The sequence below is a fragment of the Triticum dicoccoides genome, chromosome 3B (assembly GCF_002162155.2).
Source record: "Triticum dicoccoides isolate Atlit2015 ecotype Zavitan chromosome 3B, WEW_v2.0, whole genome shotgun sequence".
Lineage (NCBI taxonomy): Eukaryota > Viridiplantae > Streptophyta > Magnoliopsida > Poales > Poaceae > Triticum > Triticum dicoccoides.
The window spans coordinates 758,635,075-758,651,611 of NC_041385.1; the positions used below are offsets into that span (position 1 = coordinate 758,635,075).

The 16,537-nt window shown below is 43.4% G+C and overlaps 1 protein-coding gene across 1 annotated transcript in view; it reads left to right on the forward strand.

The window, feature by feature from the left end:
* LOC119279933 overlaps positions 1-14,013 on the forward strand; it is a 28,905-nt gene extending 14,892 nt beyond the window's left edge. Inside the window, exons 3-5 of the mRNA XM_037560984.1 lie at positions 10,161-10,232; positions 10,312-10,614; positions 13,996-14,013. Coding sequence (XP_037416881.1) covers positions 10,161-10,232; positions 10,312-10,614; positions 13,996-14,013 — 393 coding nt within the window. The remainder of the gene's footprint in view (positions 1-10,160; positions 10,233-10,311; positions 10,615-13,995) is intronic.
* The last annotated feature ends 2,524 nt before the right edge of the window (positions 14,014-16,537 follow it).

Genomic DNA, 16,537 nt, shown 5'->3' on the forward strand with positions numbered 1-16,537 from the left:
TCCCAAGGGGGGGAGGCCAGCCCTAGGCCCTCTCCTCTCTCTTCCACAAGGCCCATGTTGGACCATTAGTTCCCCCAGGGGTTCTGATAACCCCCCGGCACTCCGATACATATCCGGTGACCCCAGGAACTCATCCGGTGTCCGAATATAGTCGTCCAATACATCAATCTTTATGTCTCCACCATTTCAAGACTCCTCGTCATGTCCGTGATCACATCTTGGACTCCGAACTATCTTCGATACATCAAAACACGTAAACTCATAATACCGATCGTCACCGAACTTTAAGTGTGCGGACCCTATGGGTTCGAGAACTATGTAGACATGACCGAGACACGTGTCCGGTCAATAACCAATAGCGGATCCTGGATGCTCATATTGGTTCCTACATGTTCTACAAAGATCTTTATCGGTCAAACCGCATAACAACATACGTTGTTCCCTTTGTCATCGGTATGTTACTTGCCCGAGATTCGATCGTTGGTATCTCAATACCTAGTTCAATCTCGTGACCAGCAAGTCTCTTTACTCGTTCTGTAATACTTCATCCCACAACTAACTCATTAGTCACAATGCGTGCAAGGCTTATAGTGATGAGTATTACCGAGAGGGCCCAGAGATACCTCTCCGAAACACGGAGTGACAAATCCTAATCTCGATCTATGCCAACCCGACAAACACCTTCGGAGACACCTGTAGAGCACCTTTATAATCACCCTTTTACGTTGTGATGTTTGGTAGCACACAAAGTGTTCCTCCAGTATTCGAGAGTTGCATAATCTCATAGTCTGAGGAACTTGTATAAGTCATGAAGAAAGCAGTAACAATGAAACTAACACGATCATAATGCTAAGTTGACGGATGGGTCATGTCCATCACATCATTCTCCTAATGATGTGATCCCATTCATCAAATTAAAACACATGTCTATGGTTAGGAAACTTAACCATCTTTGATTAATGAGCTAGTCTAGTAGAGGCATACTAGGGACTATAGGTTTTGTCTATGTATTCACACATGTACTAAGTTTCTGGTTAATACAATTCTAGCATGAATAATAAAATTTATCATGAATTAAGGAAATAAATAATAACTTTATTATTGCCTCGAGGGCATATTTCCTTCAGTCTCCCACTTGCACTAGAGTCAATAATCTAGATTACATAGTAATGATTCTAAAACCCATGGAGCTTTGGTGCTGATCATGTTTTGCTCGTGGAAGAGGCTTAGCCAACGGGTCTGCAACATTCAGATCCATGTGTATCTTGCAAATCTCTATGTCCCCTTCCGACACTTCATGATGGATGGAATTGAAGTGTCTCTTGATGTGCTTGGTTCTCTTGTGAAATCTGGATTCCTTTGCCAACGCAATTGCACCAGTATTGTCACAAAAGATTTTCATTGGACCTGATGCACTAGGTATGACACCTAGATCAGATATGAACTCCTTCATTCACTGCTTCCTAAGCAGCAATGTACTCCGCTTCACACGTAGATCTCGCCACAACGCTCTGCTTGGAACTGCACCAACTGACAGCTCCTCCATTCAATAAAAATACGTATCCGGTTTGCGACTTAGAATCATTCGGATCAGTGTCAAACCTTGCATCGACATAACCATTTACGACGAGCTCTTTTTCACCTCCATAAACAAGAAACATATCCTTAGTCCTTTTTAGGTATTTCAGGATGTGCTTGACCAATGTCCAGTGCTCCACTCCGGGATTACTTTGGTATCTCCCTGCTATGCTTATAGCAAGACATACATCAGGTCTGGTACACAGCATTGCATGTATGATAGAACCTATGGCTGAAGCATAGGAAATTACTTTCATTTTCTCTCTATCTACTGCGATGGTTGGGCTTTGAGTCTGGCTCAACTTCACACCTTGTAACACAGGCAAGAACCATTTCTTTGACTGATCCATTTTTAACTTCTTCAAAACTTTATCAAGGTATGTGTTGTGTGAAAGTCCAATTAAGCGTCTTGATCTATCTCTATAGATCTTGATGCCCAATATGTAAGCAGCTTATCCAAGGTCTTTCATGGAAAAACTCTTATTCATGTATCCCTTTATGCTATCCACAAATTCTATATCATTTCCAATCAACAATATGTCATCTACATATAAGATCAGAAATGCTACAGAGCTCCCACTCACTTTCTTGTAAATACAGGCTTCTCCAAAAGTCTGTATAAAACCATATGCTTTGATCACACTATCAAAACGTTTATTCCAGCTCCGAGAGGCTTGCACCAGTCCATAAATGGATCACTGGAGCTTGCACACTTTGCTAGCACCCTTTGGATCGACAAAACCTTCCGGTTGCATCATATACAACTCTTATTGTAGAAATCCATTCAGGAATGCAGTTTTGACATCCATTTGCCAAATTTCATAATCATAAAATGCAGCAATTGCTCACATGATTCGGGCATACTTAAGCATCACCATGGGTGAGGAGGTCTCATTGTAGTCAACTCCTTGAACTTGTCAAAAACCTTTCGCAACAAGTCGAGCTTTGTAAACAGTAATATTACCATCTACATCGGTCTCTTTCTTAAAAATCCATTTATTTTCTATGGCTTGCCGAGCATCGGGCAAGTCCACCAAAGTCCACACTTTGTTCTCATACATGGACCCCATCTCAGATTTCATGGCCTCAAGCCATTTCACGGAATCTGGGCTCATCATTGCTTCCTCATAGTTCGTAGGTTCATCATGGTCTAGTAACATGACTTTCAGAATAGGATTACTGTACCACTCTGGTGCAGATCTTACTCTGGAAGACCTACGAGGTTCGGTAGTAACTTGATCTGAAGCTTCATGATCATCACCATTAGCTTCCTCACTAATTGGTGTAGGAATCACATGAACAGATTTCTGCGATGAACTACTTTCCAATAAGGGAGCAGGTACAATTACCTCATCAAGTTCTTCTTTCCTCCCACTCACTTCTTTCGAGAGAAACTACTTCTCTAGAAAGGATCCATTCTTAGAAACAAAGATTTTGCCTTCGGATCTGTGATAGAAGCTGTACCCACCAATTTCCTTTGGGTATCCTATGAAGACGCACTTCTCCGATTTGGGTTCGAGCTTATCAGGTTGAAGATTTTTCACATAAGCATCGCAGCCCCAAACTTTAAGAAACGACAACTTTGGTTTCTTGCCAAACCACAGTTCATATGGCATCGTCTCAATGGATTTTGATGGTGCCCTATTTAAAGTGAATGCAGCCGTCTCTAAAGCATAACCCCAAAACGATAGCGGTAAATCAGTAAGAGACATCATAGATCGCACCATATCTAATAAAGTACTGTTACGATGTTCGGACACACCATTTCAATGTAGTGTTCCAGGTGGCGTTAATTCTGATACTATCCCATGTTGTTTCAAATGAAGACCAAACTCGTAACTCAAATATTCTCCTCCATGATTAGATCGTAGAAACTTTATTTTCTTGTTACAATGATTTTCCACTTCACGATCCGACAGATCTTAGCACCGAATGTATGGCACCTCCGCGATCAGCACACATTCCGCTCGGGGACGTCCCTCATACTCTTGATCCAGTTGAGGACGAGGGAGAGTTTCGTCAGCACGGCGGCGTGATGACGGTGATGATGAAGTTACCGGCGCAGGGCTTCGCCTAAGCGCTACAACGATATGACCGAGGTGTGTAACTATGGAGGGGGGCACCGCACATGGCTAAACAATGTCAACTTGTGTGTTCTAGGGTGCCCCCTGCCCTCGTATATAAAGGAGCAAGGGGGAAGGCAGGCCACCCTTGGGGCGCGCCAAGGAGAGGGGGGAGTCCTCCTCCTAGTAGGAGTAGGACTCCCCTTTCCTAGTCCAACTAGGAAGGAGGAAGGGGGAAGGAAGGAGAGGGAGAGAGGGAGGAAAGAGGGGTCGCCGCCCCCCTCCTTCTCCAATTCGGACTCCCAAGGGGGGGCGGCCAGGCCTAGGCCCTCTCCTCTCGCTCCCACAAGGCCCATGTTGGCCCATTAGTTCCCCCGGGGGTTCCGATAACCCCTCGGCACTCTGATACATATCCGGTGACCCCCGGAACTCATCCGGTGTCCGAATATAGTCGTCCAATTTATGTCTCGACCATTTCAAGACTCCTCGTCATGTCCGAGATCACATCCGGGACTCTGAACTATCTTCGATACATCAAAACACATAAACTCATAATACCGATCATCACCGAACTTTAAGCGTGCTGACCCTACGGGTTCGAGAACTATGTAAACATGACCGAGACACATGTCCGGTCAATAACCAATAGTGGAACCTGGATGCTCATATTGGTCCCTACATATTCTACGAAGATCTTTATCGGTCAAACCGCATAACAACATACGTTGTTCCCTTTGTCATCGGTATGTTACTTGCCCGAGATTCGATCGTCGGTATCTCAATACCTAGTTCAATCTCGTTACCGGCAAGTCTCTTTACTTGTTCTGTAATACTTCATCCCACAACTAACTCATTAGTCACAATGCTTGCAAGGCTTATATTGATGAGTATTACCGAGAGGGCCCAGAGATACCTCTCCGAAACACGGAGTGACAAATCCTAATCTCGGTCTATGCCGAACCAACAAACACCTTTGGAGCACTAGTAGAAAAAGGGTCAAATCTGAGACACATTAGTACCGGTTAGCATATGAGCCGGCACTAATGTGTCCATTATTGCCGGTTCAAATGACTACGCGGGAGGAGATCTTTAGTACCGGTTCAATACGAATCTTTAGTACCGGTTCATGGCACGAACCGGTAGTAAAGAGGTTGTGGCAGGGCTATTTTTAGTCCCACCTCGCTCCCCTAGCAAGATTTTGACCACCTTAAATATGTTACTTCTCAAACTATCACAAGCATTTGGTCTTCATTGAACTCTATGTGTAGGATCTGTGGCTGTAATAGGAGTCTTCGCCGGTTCTTAAATCGGGGGTAGATTCCTATTGACATTTTTAGATTCTATACAAAAAGATCAATGTATTTTTTATGTACTTCTCTGTAGCAGTAGCGCGTTTTGGCTGAAAGGCGGTACTGATCAATGTATTTTTTCTGCGTTCAGATGCACAATTTAAATATGTTACTTCTCAAACTATCACAAGCATTTGGTCTTCATTGAACTCTATGTGTATAATTTGTGGACTCAATATGAGTCTTCACCGGTTTCTAAACCGTTGAGGACTCATATTGACAATTCAGATTGTACACAAAAAGATCATTGATAATCAATGTATTTTTGATGTATATTTTTACATGTTTACGCCCTCACTCTCTCCACTTACTCGGTCTCCTCCTCAATCCCCCGCAACTTCATCAATTTTCAACACGTTCTGACATGATTTGCTATTTTTCAGTAACCAATTTGTCTAGATCAGAGCTTCAAAACTGGACGCACTTCGTGTACAAACTAGACAATCTCTTTCGGAGTATCAGGGTTTCGGACGAGAACTCGTCAGTTACACGGGCACTTCATTTTTTTATCTTATTTGAACTCCAGACTTTTTTGAGCCGGCATTATGCAGCATTCGAAGCGACGTCATCAATTTCCAACACGTTCTGACATCATTTGCTGTTTTTCAGCCACCGATTTGTTTAGATCAGAGCTAAATGACCGTGAAAATGAAAATCACTACAAAACAAACTCTAAAAATGTTGAAGGTATCATCATTTCACCCACATAGCATGTGCGAAAGAGTGGAGAGGGTCACGGCAAAAACTAGACGAACTTCGTGTACAAACTGAACAATCTCTTTCGGAGTATCAGGGTTTCGGACAAGAACTCTTCTGTTACACGGGCACTTCATTTTTTAACTTATTTGAACTCCAGACTTTTTTTGAGCCGGCATTATGCAGCATTCGAAGTGACATCATATTTTTCCAACATGTTCTGAAATCATTTGTTGTTTTTCAGTCATTTACCAATTTGTTTAGAGAGCTAAATGACCGTGAAACAGTAAATCATAATAAAACAAACTCTGAAAAAGCAGAAAAGGAAAAACTATATAAAAAGTTACTCAAAAATAAATAGAAGAAAATAAATAATGCAGAAAGGAAAAAAACTATATAAAGCAAAAATATTCACAAAGAAACTAAATACAGCAAAAAAACTACTCAGAAATAAATAGAAGAAAAAAATAATGCAGAAAAGAAAAACTATATAAAAAATTACTCAAAAATACATAGAAGAAAATAAATAATGCAGAAAAGAAAAAAATTATAGAAAAAATTATTGGGGCGCTGCCCGGTGGGCATGCCAAACCTAGGGTGTGCAAATTCAGGCCCACAAGGGCCGACAGGCTTACAGGGCAACGCGCCCTAGTTAGGCCCAGAAGCCTGCTATATAGAGGAGTTCGAAAGAGCAGCCGCGACTGGGTTTCTAAACAGTGCGGCTGCCCTTCGCTCGGCAAGGTGGGACTAAAAATAGTGCACTGCGGGTGGCAGCGCACGACCATTAGTACTGGTTGGTGGCTCCAACCGGTACTAATGTGTTGCCCTTTAGTACCGGTTGGAGCCACCAACCGGTACTAAAGGCCCTCGTTTCCCGCCGTTTGGGCTGGCCAAAATTGGCATTTAGTGCCGGTTGGTGGCTCCAACCGGTACTAAAGGCCCCTCCTATATATATGGTACTTACGAAAAATCAGTTCCATCGACACTTCTTCTCCACTTCTCTCGCGCGACATCTATCACCGAAGCCGCCGTGCCGCCGCGCCGTCGCCCCCGCCGCCCTCGATCGCCTCCCCCGCCGCCCGTCGTCGCCGCCCGCGCCGCCCCCGCCGTTCGTCCTCGCCGTCCTCGCCGTCCTCGCCGCCCCCGCCGCCCGTCGTCGCCGCCCCCGCAGCCCGTACGCCCGTTCGATCGTACCCACACACACATACACACACACATGTACGTACACACATACACACATAGTACTATACACACACACAGATATTGTTTTACTTATTTTCTGTTGTCTATTGTTTAGATGAATTAATTAATATAACTAGTTTATTTTTATAATGTTAGAATGTTAATGTTAGATGAATTAGAACTAGTTTATTTTTACTAAGAAAATTTAGGTATATGAGATTATTTGAACTAGTTGAATTAATATAACTAGTTTATTTTAGTAAGAAAATTTAGGTATATGAGATTATTTGAACTAGTTGAATTAATATAACTAGTTTATTTTTAGTAAATGCTTAGTTGAATCAGTTGAACTAATAAAACTAGTTTATTTTTAGTAAGAAAATTTAGGTATATGAGATTATTTGAACTAGTTGAATTAATATAACTAGTTTATTTTTAATAAGAAAATTTAGGTATATGAGATTATTTAAACTAGTTGAATTAATATAACTAGTTTATTTTTAATAAATGATTAGTTAAACTAGTTGAATTAATAGAACTAGTTTATTTTTAATAAGAAAATTTAGGTATATGAGATTATTTGAACTAATTAAAATTTAGGTATATGAGATTTTAATAGAACTAGTTTATTTTAGTAAGAAAATTAATAGAGCAAGTTTATTTTTAGTAAATGCTTAGTTGAATTAGTAGAAGTAGTTGAATTAATTGAATTAGTAAGTGTTTAATGTTTCGCCTATATGAACATAGGAAATGTCATCTGACGATGAAAAAGATTTCATTATGTGTGAATACTATGAAGACCAACACGGCCTGTGCGACAGAAATTTCCTTATTGATGATAGGCGATTCAGCATCAAGCTGGATGAGACCTTCGAATTCAATACAGTAAGTCACAACGACAAGTGTCTGTTTTCGTAATTAAGCATGACTTATATATGCTTCATTTGTCTGACTTATAATTTTAAATTTTCACTATTCTACTAGCGCATCCCCTGCTATGCAAGAATTTTTGTCTTGGATAAGATAGGTTTTAATGCTATGAAAACTATGGAGGTAAAGAGAGTTTACCTAAAAACTGAGCATGGTTATACTTTCAACGTCAAAGTATACAATGCAAACACGTACACCTATTTTGAATGCAAAACTTGGCAATCACTATGCAAGGCTTATGCATTTGAACCTGATATGGTTATCACATTTGATATTCGTCCAAGAGATGATATTGAAGGTAATAGAGACATATGGGTCGATGTGCAGACGCCTCCAGTTCTACCATTATGTGAGTTCTTCTGAACTATATTTTTGTCTTTGATATTGCTTATTCAAAAATAATTGACAACTAATTTCCATTGACAGCTTATTTCCATTCAAGCAAACATGTCTGACGCTTGGTAGACAGGACCTACTACTGTCCCGGAGCTGAACTAAACTGCGAGGACATAAGTCATTATGTTTCATGGCTTGAGGATCTTCATACTATCAAGACAAATTTTCTTCCTGCACTTAGAAATGTTAGTACTCAAAACGTGCGACCAATAGTGATCGTATTGAACTATGGTCACATCTATTTAGGAATGATGGTAAGATTTTTACTATTTGTTCTCAGTGCATCTTTTGCATACATAATTTTTTTTGCTAAACTTTCATTCCTAAGTATATTAATTAAGTACTATATGATGTTCTTCAACAGGGACTCCCGATGAAAGTTGTGCCTCAGGGGATCGAGACAAAAGGCCGCATGTCAATTGTTAGCTTACGGCCAAGATATCCTACATTGCACATGAGTGCATTCAGGATTTCTAGAAGCGGTGAATGCTTAATAGTGAAAGATTTGAGGAAAAAATTTAACGATCACAGAGAAGTACTAGGAGGCAGCAATGAGAAGCGCATGCCACGATTAGGAGACAGGTTCATCTGCATGCTCCAGTATGATGAATCAGGAGAGCTATACATGTTATATGCTATTTTACCTGAGAGAGAGCAGCAGGAGTGATTTAGCTAGTTCATGCTCTTAGTACTTGTCGTTTCATGTCCGTGTTCTTCGTTCTGAACTTAATCTCAAAGAGTGATTTGCTTTTGTGGTGTTATGAACACTTATAATATCATGACAATCATGTTGAACTCGATGATATTTTTGCTTCTGGTACAAGTGAATGTTTCTTCTTTAAGCTAGTGTTGGTGGTGATTAGATAGCGGTAATGACTATAATGATTAAATAGTGATAATGACGACTACGATGATTTTTAGCTAGCTAGCTAGAGTATATATACTCATGTTGATGATATGATGCAAGAGTTTTTATATTAATATGATAATAATGATGAGTTATTATATCATTTAATGAAAGAAACCGCAGATTAGTTTCAGCTGGATGGATCCTACCTAAGTGATCAAGTATATGCCATATCCATATATATTATACTTGATCACCTAAGGTGATCAAGTATAATATATATGGATATGGCATATACTTGATCACTTAGCTAGTAACTAGATCCAATGCATCTAGTCGAAACTAATCCGCGGTACTTTCATATAATGATTTAACAACTCATTATAATGTAAAACAATCACTAAATTAAATTGAAAACACAAAATTAAAGGAAAAAAATAAAAAAAAACACCCAAACATTTAGTACCGGTTGGTGTTACCAACCGGTACTAATGTCCTACACGCACCCGGGTCTGTCTCGTGCCACGTGGTGGCACTTTAGCGCCGGTTCATGACGAACCGGTACTAAAGGGGGGGGGACCTTTAGTCCCCACTCTTTAGTGCGGTTGGCGAACCGACACTAAAGGCCGTTAAGAACCGGCACTAAAGGCCGGTTCTGCACTAGTGGAGACACCTGTAGAGCACCTTTATAATCACCTTTTACGTTGTGACGTTTGGTAGCACACAAAGTGTTCCTCCGGTATTTGGGAGTTGCATAATCTCATAATCTGAGGAACTTGTATAAGTCATGAAGAAAGCAGTAGCAATGAAACTAGCACGATCATAATGCTAAGCTAACGGATGGATCATGTCCATCACATCATTCTCCTAATGATGTGATCCCGTTCATCAAATGACAACACATGTCTATGGTTAGGAAACTTAACCATCTTTGATTAACGAGCTAGTCTAGTAGAGGCATACTAGGGACTATAGGTTTTGTCTATGTATTCACACATGTACTAAGTTTACGATTAATACAATTCTAGCATGAATAATAAACATTTATCATGAATTAATGAAATAAATAATAACTTTACTATTGCCTCTAGGGCATATTTCCTTCACAAGCTGCTCAAGGAGTACCACATCCCACGCTGCATCGAGCACCTCGTCAGCTCCCCCCCCCCTCCCCGCCCCCGCACCCCTGCGGCAAGCATGATGCCGCCTCACCGTCATCAACGAGGGTGCCCGCCCCACCCTGCGCTCCCTTCGTCTGGTCCGGCCGAAGCCAGAGCCGGGCCTGCTCCTCGTGAAGTCGGAGCACGCCGACATGGTGGCTCCCGACGACGAGTCCGCCCTGAAATGGGCGAAGGAGGACTACATCCGCGAGCAGGTGCGCCGCCAGCGCCAGGCGTACGAGGAGCTCCAGGCCCGTCGACTCGGCCACGAGGAGGGCGGCGCCATCATCCTCGACAGCGACGAGGAGGAAGAGGCCGGGCCGTCCAGCTCCCGGCCGCGCATGGCGACCCTGGGCAGGGCTGCAGCAGGGACTGTGGCTCCAGCCGAGCACGCGACAACGACGACGACGACGGTAGCGGCGACTACACCCGCTTCTACAGGCTTCTCGGCATGTAGATGGTGGGCAATGGATGTGGGGTAGTGGCTAGCGGCGTAGTTTAGCCTTAGTTTGGCGTAGTTTGCATGTTTTTACTTTTTTGTACAAATTTCAATAAAGTTTTGCCGAGTTTACGTAGTTTTCGCCGAAATCAGGGCGACCTTGTGGGCGATGACTAGAGACCGAGCCACCCCCGGGCGCCAACTTAGTGCCGGCTCGCTCTCAGGCAGCCTCTTTTCGCCGCCCTGGGGGCCCGAACGGTGGAAATGCTCTAAGCATCAAATTTTAAAATTCCAAGTTCTCCTAAGAAATATATATTGTGCCGGTACTTGAGAATTAGTTATATGTATAGAAAAAATCACTTGTTTTTGTGCTTCGGCCATGGCGTGATCTTCTACTCCCTCCGTCCCAAATTAGCCCGCGAAATAGCCACTATAGCTGCGTAGGAGCCTCCCTGCTACGCTATGGCTGCTGTCGTGGAATCCTCCACATATCCCTCTAAATAGTTCAAAAATTAGCAAAACCCTCCGGAAATCATCTCTTCCACCAGAAAATTTTCGGCTATTAGCCGCGATTGCCCGCTATGGTGGCCACTATAGCTGTTAGGAGACGCCGCCGCGAAATCGTTTCTCATGCGATTTTAATCTATGATCTTGATACAATTATTTTGAGACGGAGGGAGTATATTTTAACATATTCTGTAGTGTACTCTCCGTGCTGATTTTTTTTAGAAAAGTAGGAGGACCTTCGGCCTCTGCATCTGGACGATGCATGCAGCCACTTTATTAATTATTCACACAAAACTTTACAAAGTCATACAATAGTAAGACTAAAACCACCATAGGCAACATCTGTCGCTACTGCTATCCAAACAGACCTCGCAGCCAAACCTAACATCTAAGACATAAGGGCCCAACCAGGACACCTGCCGGGTATGGGGCACCCACCAGTCCGGCACACTCCTCAACCAATACGCCTGCCGGGTATAAGGCCGCCGCAACCACCTGCCACCAATCCATCCTCAATGTTGTACTGCTGCATCTACCTTGCCTGGTCCAGCTGCCGTCGACGCCACCACGACGCCAGACAATGGCACCATCCTGCGCTCGTCCATCATCCCACGTCCACCAGCGAGCGCTGCTCCATGCCGCTGAGACCCGCCGTTGTCGACGTGCCAGATGTCACGCCGCTCCTCCTTCGCGAACACCACCTTCTGCCGCTGGTCCCATCCCCTCCGCCAGAGTCCTCTCCCGAACACCCAAGCTCAGACGGCGCCTTCATGAGGGGTACTTCGCACAAGTCATCGTCGCTGCCCAATCCCACGGATTTTGGACTTTCGTCCGGGAGGGGGGAGGCGGGGGGTCAGGAGACCGAATTAACCACATGGTACCACACATAACCTTCTCCTAGCCAAACGACGCCCCCATGGAGGTAACGACACCGAGCGCCACCGCTGCCGCATCCGCAAGGGATAACAGGAATTAACCTTGGGTCGGAGAAGAGGGGGTGGGGAGAAGGGATCTCGTCGATGCCTCCAGGGAGGGAAGCAGCGCCCGCAGGCGGTGTCACCGACGTGGATGGCCAAGCCACCAAAGGATTTCTCCCAAACCCGACTCACACCACCATGCCCGGCCACCATCAGCCCGGTGAAGATCACCAATGCGAGATCCGGCGGGAAGTGGACCAGATGGAGAACTTCAGATCTGACGCAGGGAGAACCGACGGAGTAGACCGCCGGCCACATAACGAACCGCGCCTGCCGTCGCCGCCGACGCCAGCACCAACGACGGGCGAGGCCCTATAGGCCCGCAGATGCCAGATCTGGATCCTGCAGGGGCCAGACTCGCCGGACGTCACCTCAGAGCCCCATGGCCGGCCGGACTAGCCACCATAGGGCGGAGGGATGTTGACGAGCCGCCGCCTCGGCCAGCGCCAGCCTCAAGCGGTGGCGAGGGATCGAAGATGTATGAGGCCCGGCGGCGGCGCTCGCGTTCGCCCTCGAGTCGCCCAGGCGGGGCGACGCGAGGGTACCCACTCTCCGTGCTGATGAAAATACAAGCAGTTTTTGTAAAGAGCAAATTACAACAGATAGCTAGACTTCTGTACAACAACCCATCCCTTCATTGGTGCACTAATTGTTTTCACCATCCTTGGTGATCGTTTTTTTTTATTTATCCTTGGTGATCTTGGTGTTATGAAAAACAAACTGTTCTCTGTTAGAGTTAAGCACGACTTGCACGGAACGTGCATGTATCCAAGTTATAGTCCTACTAGGATCAGATATCCTACACGTCTCGGTCATGTAATTAGCTAGCCTGCGTGCAATATATACATGTACCTAGTCCCTGTAATCTGTACGAACGAAAAAGAAAAGCAATACAAAAGAACTACCAGGCTCGAGACGAGCCTGTAGCTAACACCAAAGATCTTCCATCGATCGTTGTTTCGTTTGCCACGTTTACCTGAGGTTCCGCCGAGAGCCAAAGTGAATCGATCGCTAGCTCGCTCACGTACGGAAGCTACGGCAAGGCGTACGTACATACGCAAGTCGCCGGCTAGACACCATCCAGCAGCTTGGCTGCTTGGTTGCTAGCTAGCTAGCTTTGCACGTCGTACGTGTAGTTCCTGGGTGAGTTGATCTACCGTTCAAAAGCCAACATTCTCTATGCCATGTAACGCCCTCTTTGTACTTCAACAAATATATATGCAAATCCTATTTCCTTTGGTTCATTCGGTCAACGATCACCTCAAGCGGTAGCACTAAAACGTACAGTACTTTGCTCCAAATGATAAAAGATCTAACCATTACCTCGCCAACGTAGTGCACACACACAATTCCGTTGTCATGGGCGCGGCGTGCCGCCGCGCGGGCATAAGCTAGTAATACACCATCAATCGGCTGGAATAAGTCAAAACTTGTATACATCAGACTGCTAATGAATCACTGCAAAAGCCGGCTGAAATCTCAAGAATGCAAGCTGTTTGATTGGGCTAAATTGTACATTATTTGGACTATGCTAATGCTGATTCCTGGGTATGGTATACTTCTCCTTTGTCAGTCGATTAATTGAAGACAGAAAAGTAAATAAGATTCATAGGCCGATAATATTTGCCATTTATAGCTCAGCAGAAAATAAAAAAGTTGCCGCGTGAAGAACTCATAGAGTACTAAAACAAAAATGTTCTTATTAAGATGCCAAAGCAACAAACGTCACAAAGAAATAAAGTAAATACACATGTAGTACACATCCCCACCCCCTTCTCCTTGTATGTATTCTGTCTTCGAGACAAAGCTTTACTGTTAGGCTACCCCTCAGTTTTTTGTTCAAAAAATACCAGTTCGTTTTTCACTTTCAGGATATGAGTGACAGGTAGGTAAGTGTCAAAACTCAAAACTTTGATTCCCAATCAGGCAAAATGTTTTCATTCTTAGCTGGTAGTAACTCATGTGCAATGTTGTGGGCATAACCAAATCAGTGAATGAGAAGCATTATCAATTCGAACCCTTAAGGAGAAGCAAACAAAGAATAAACCAGCTTCAACCAGCCTTCTAGAATGTGATCAGTAACTACTGATCAACGTCCATGCAGTGTGTACTCTGGATGTAAATGGCATGCTTGGTGCTGTCATACTTGGTTTCACTTCGACCAAGACGGTTTTCCAAAAATCTAAACTCTGTCTTTTTCTCATCATCACTATCTGTGTTCTTCAGTGTAATCCTATTCTGGTAACACCTCCATCTAAGTAGAAAGTAACTAGCACAAATGCCCGTGCGTTGCAACGGGAGAAAAGTTGATATGTATTCAATTATGTGCAAAACACATCTGTTTTTTTCATGAAAATTGTGCGAGCAAAAAATCTCATATGTTGCAATGGATATTATAAAATAAATTTGAGAGCTTGTTTGGTACTTGGTAGTTTACCTGCCGTCGTGCACAATTCGCTTTGCTCCCTCACCTTTAGTTTGGTGTGAAACTTGTGGCATGCAATATTGATCCTTGAAAACAGAAACTGATACGATTTACATTTACATGTGACACTGACCTATAAAGTTTTCACCGTATTATCGATCAAACATAAGCCACTTTCATATATTGCACAAGCAATTGAGAAATAAAATTATTATTGTATTTGGATCAAAATCTACTACCTTTGCTTCCCAATAAAAAACTTCCTTCTAAATGCATAATTATCACTGCACATGATTCTCAATATGAGCAAATCTTTGTATAAATATATGCAAAACCAAATCACTAAAGTTAGTCACCAAGATACCCGATGCAATTTCAAAGCAGCAAATGAAATATAAATTTGTAGAACTTGCTTAACGGAAGATAATCGGATGCTCCAACATTTGTTCGGCTGCTATGAAACTGGGTCCTTCTATGTCTTGCATATTCCATAACAGGGGCCGTTCTAGCTATGTATCTGTCTTTTTTTTTGAAAAAGGGGCGCAATCCCGGCTTCTGCATCAGAAAGATGCATACGGCCACATTTATTCAAAGCAAATAGGTTCAACAAAGGTCATGTAATCCGAAACAAACGAGCCACCAAACGGCTCACAAAGAGCGGAAAATAAAAGGCACAGCCGGCAGGTTAAATAAAGATAGGAAAACTAATTGCCTATCCTATTACATGACCGCCATCCAAACCGGCTGAATATAGCCCGAGCTACCATCTCCCATCGGGTAGATCCAGTAACCAAATGCTCCCTGGCCTCCGTCAGAGTAAGTAGCGACCACATACGGATCAACGTAGTAGCTCGGAAGATAACCTGCAAAAAAAGAGTATTTGTTGTTCTGTTAAAAACCAACTCATTCCTGCAGTTCCAGACTGCCCAAAGTAAAGCACATACTCCTAGACGAATGTGTCTTGCTGTTTGGGTCTCTATCCCATCTAGCCACGTCCCAAATAACATGTTGATATTATTCAGAGGAGTAATATTAAAAGCAATGTGAGCAGTCCGCCAAAGAACCTTCGCCATGGGACAATCAAGAAAGAGGTGTTTGATGGTCTCGTCGCGATCACAAAAACTACATCTCATAGAACCGGTCCAATTGCACTTTGTCAAATTGTCCTTAGTTAAAATGACTTGTTTATGTACAAACCACATAAACACTTTAACCCTCAAAGGGACTTTGACATTCCAAACATGTTTGGAACTAGGAATAGGGCTAGAATTGATCACATCTAAATACATAGATTTAACCATGAACTCTCCATTCCTGGTTAATTTCCAGCTCAACGAATCTGGCCGTTGAGAAAGCTACACATCCATCAGTCTTCTCACCAAATCGAGCCAGGCTTCCCAACGTGCTCCGACAAGTGTTCTCCTAAATTGGATATTGAGGGGAGTGGACCGAAGCACGGTAGCAACAAGAGCGTCTCTGCGTTGCACGATGCTATAAAGAGAAGGATACTGAAGCACGAGAGGTGTTTCCCCTAGCTATGTATCCTCCCAGAATCTCGTGGAAGTACCGTTTCCGACAATAAACTTTTTTCTGTTGAAAAAGACTGATTTAACTCTCATCAGCCCTTTCCAAAAAGGTGAGTCCGTCGGCCTCATTGTCACCTGTGACAAAGTTTTGGATTGAAGGTACTTGTTACGCAGAATCTGCGCCCATGTGGCCTCCGACTCTACAGATAACTTGTACGACCACTTGCTGAGAAGACATCTATTTTTCACCTCAAGATTTTCGATACCTAGACCTCCTTGGTCTTTTGGTCGACAAATAATATCCCATTTAGTGAGTCGATACTTCCTTTTTAAGTCATCACTCTGCCAGAAGAAACGGGATCGATTGAAGTCCAGTCTTTTCCGAACTCCAACTGGTATCTCAAAAAACGACAAAAGAAACATAGGTATGCTCGTGAGAACCGGATTAATAAGAATTAGCCG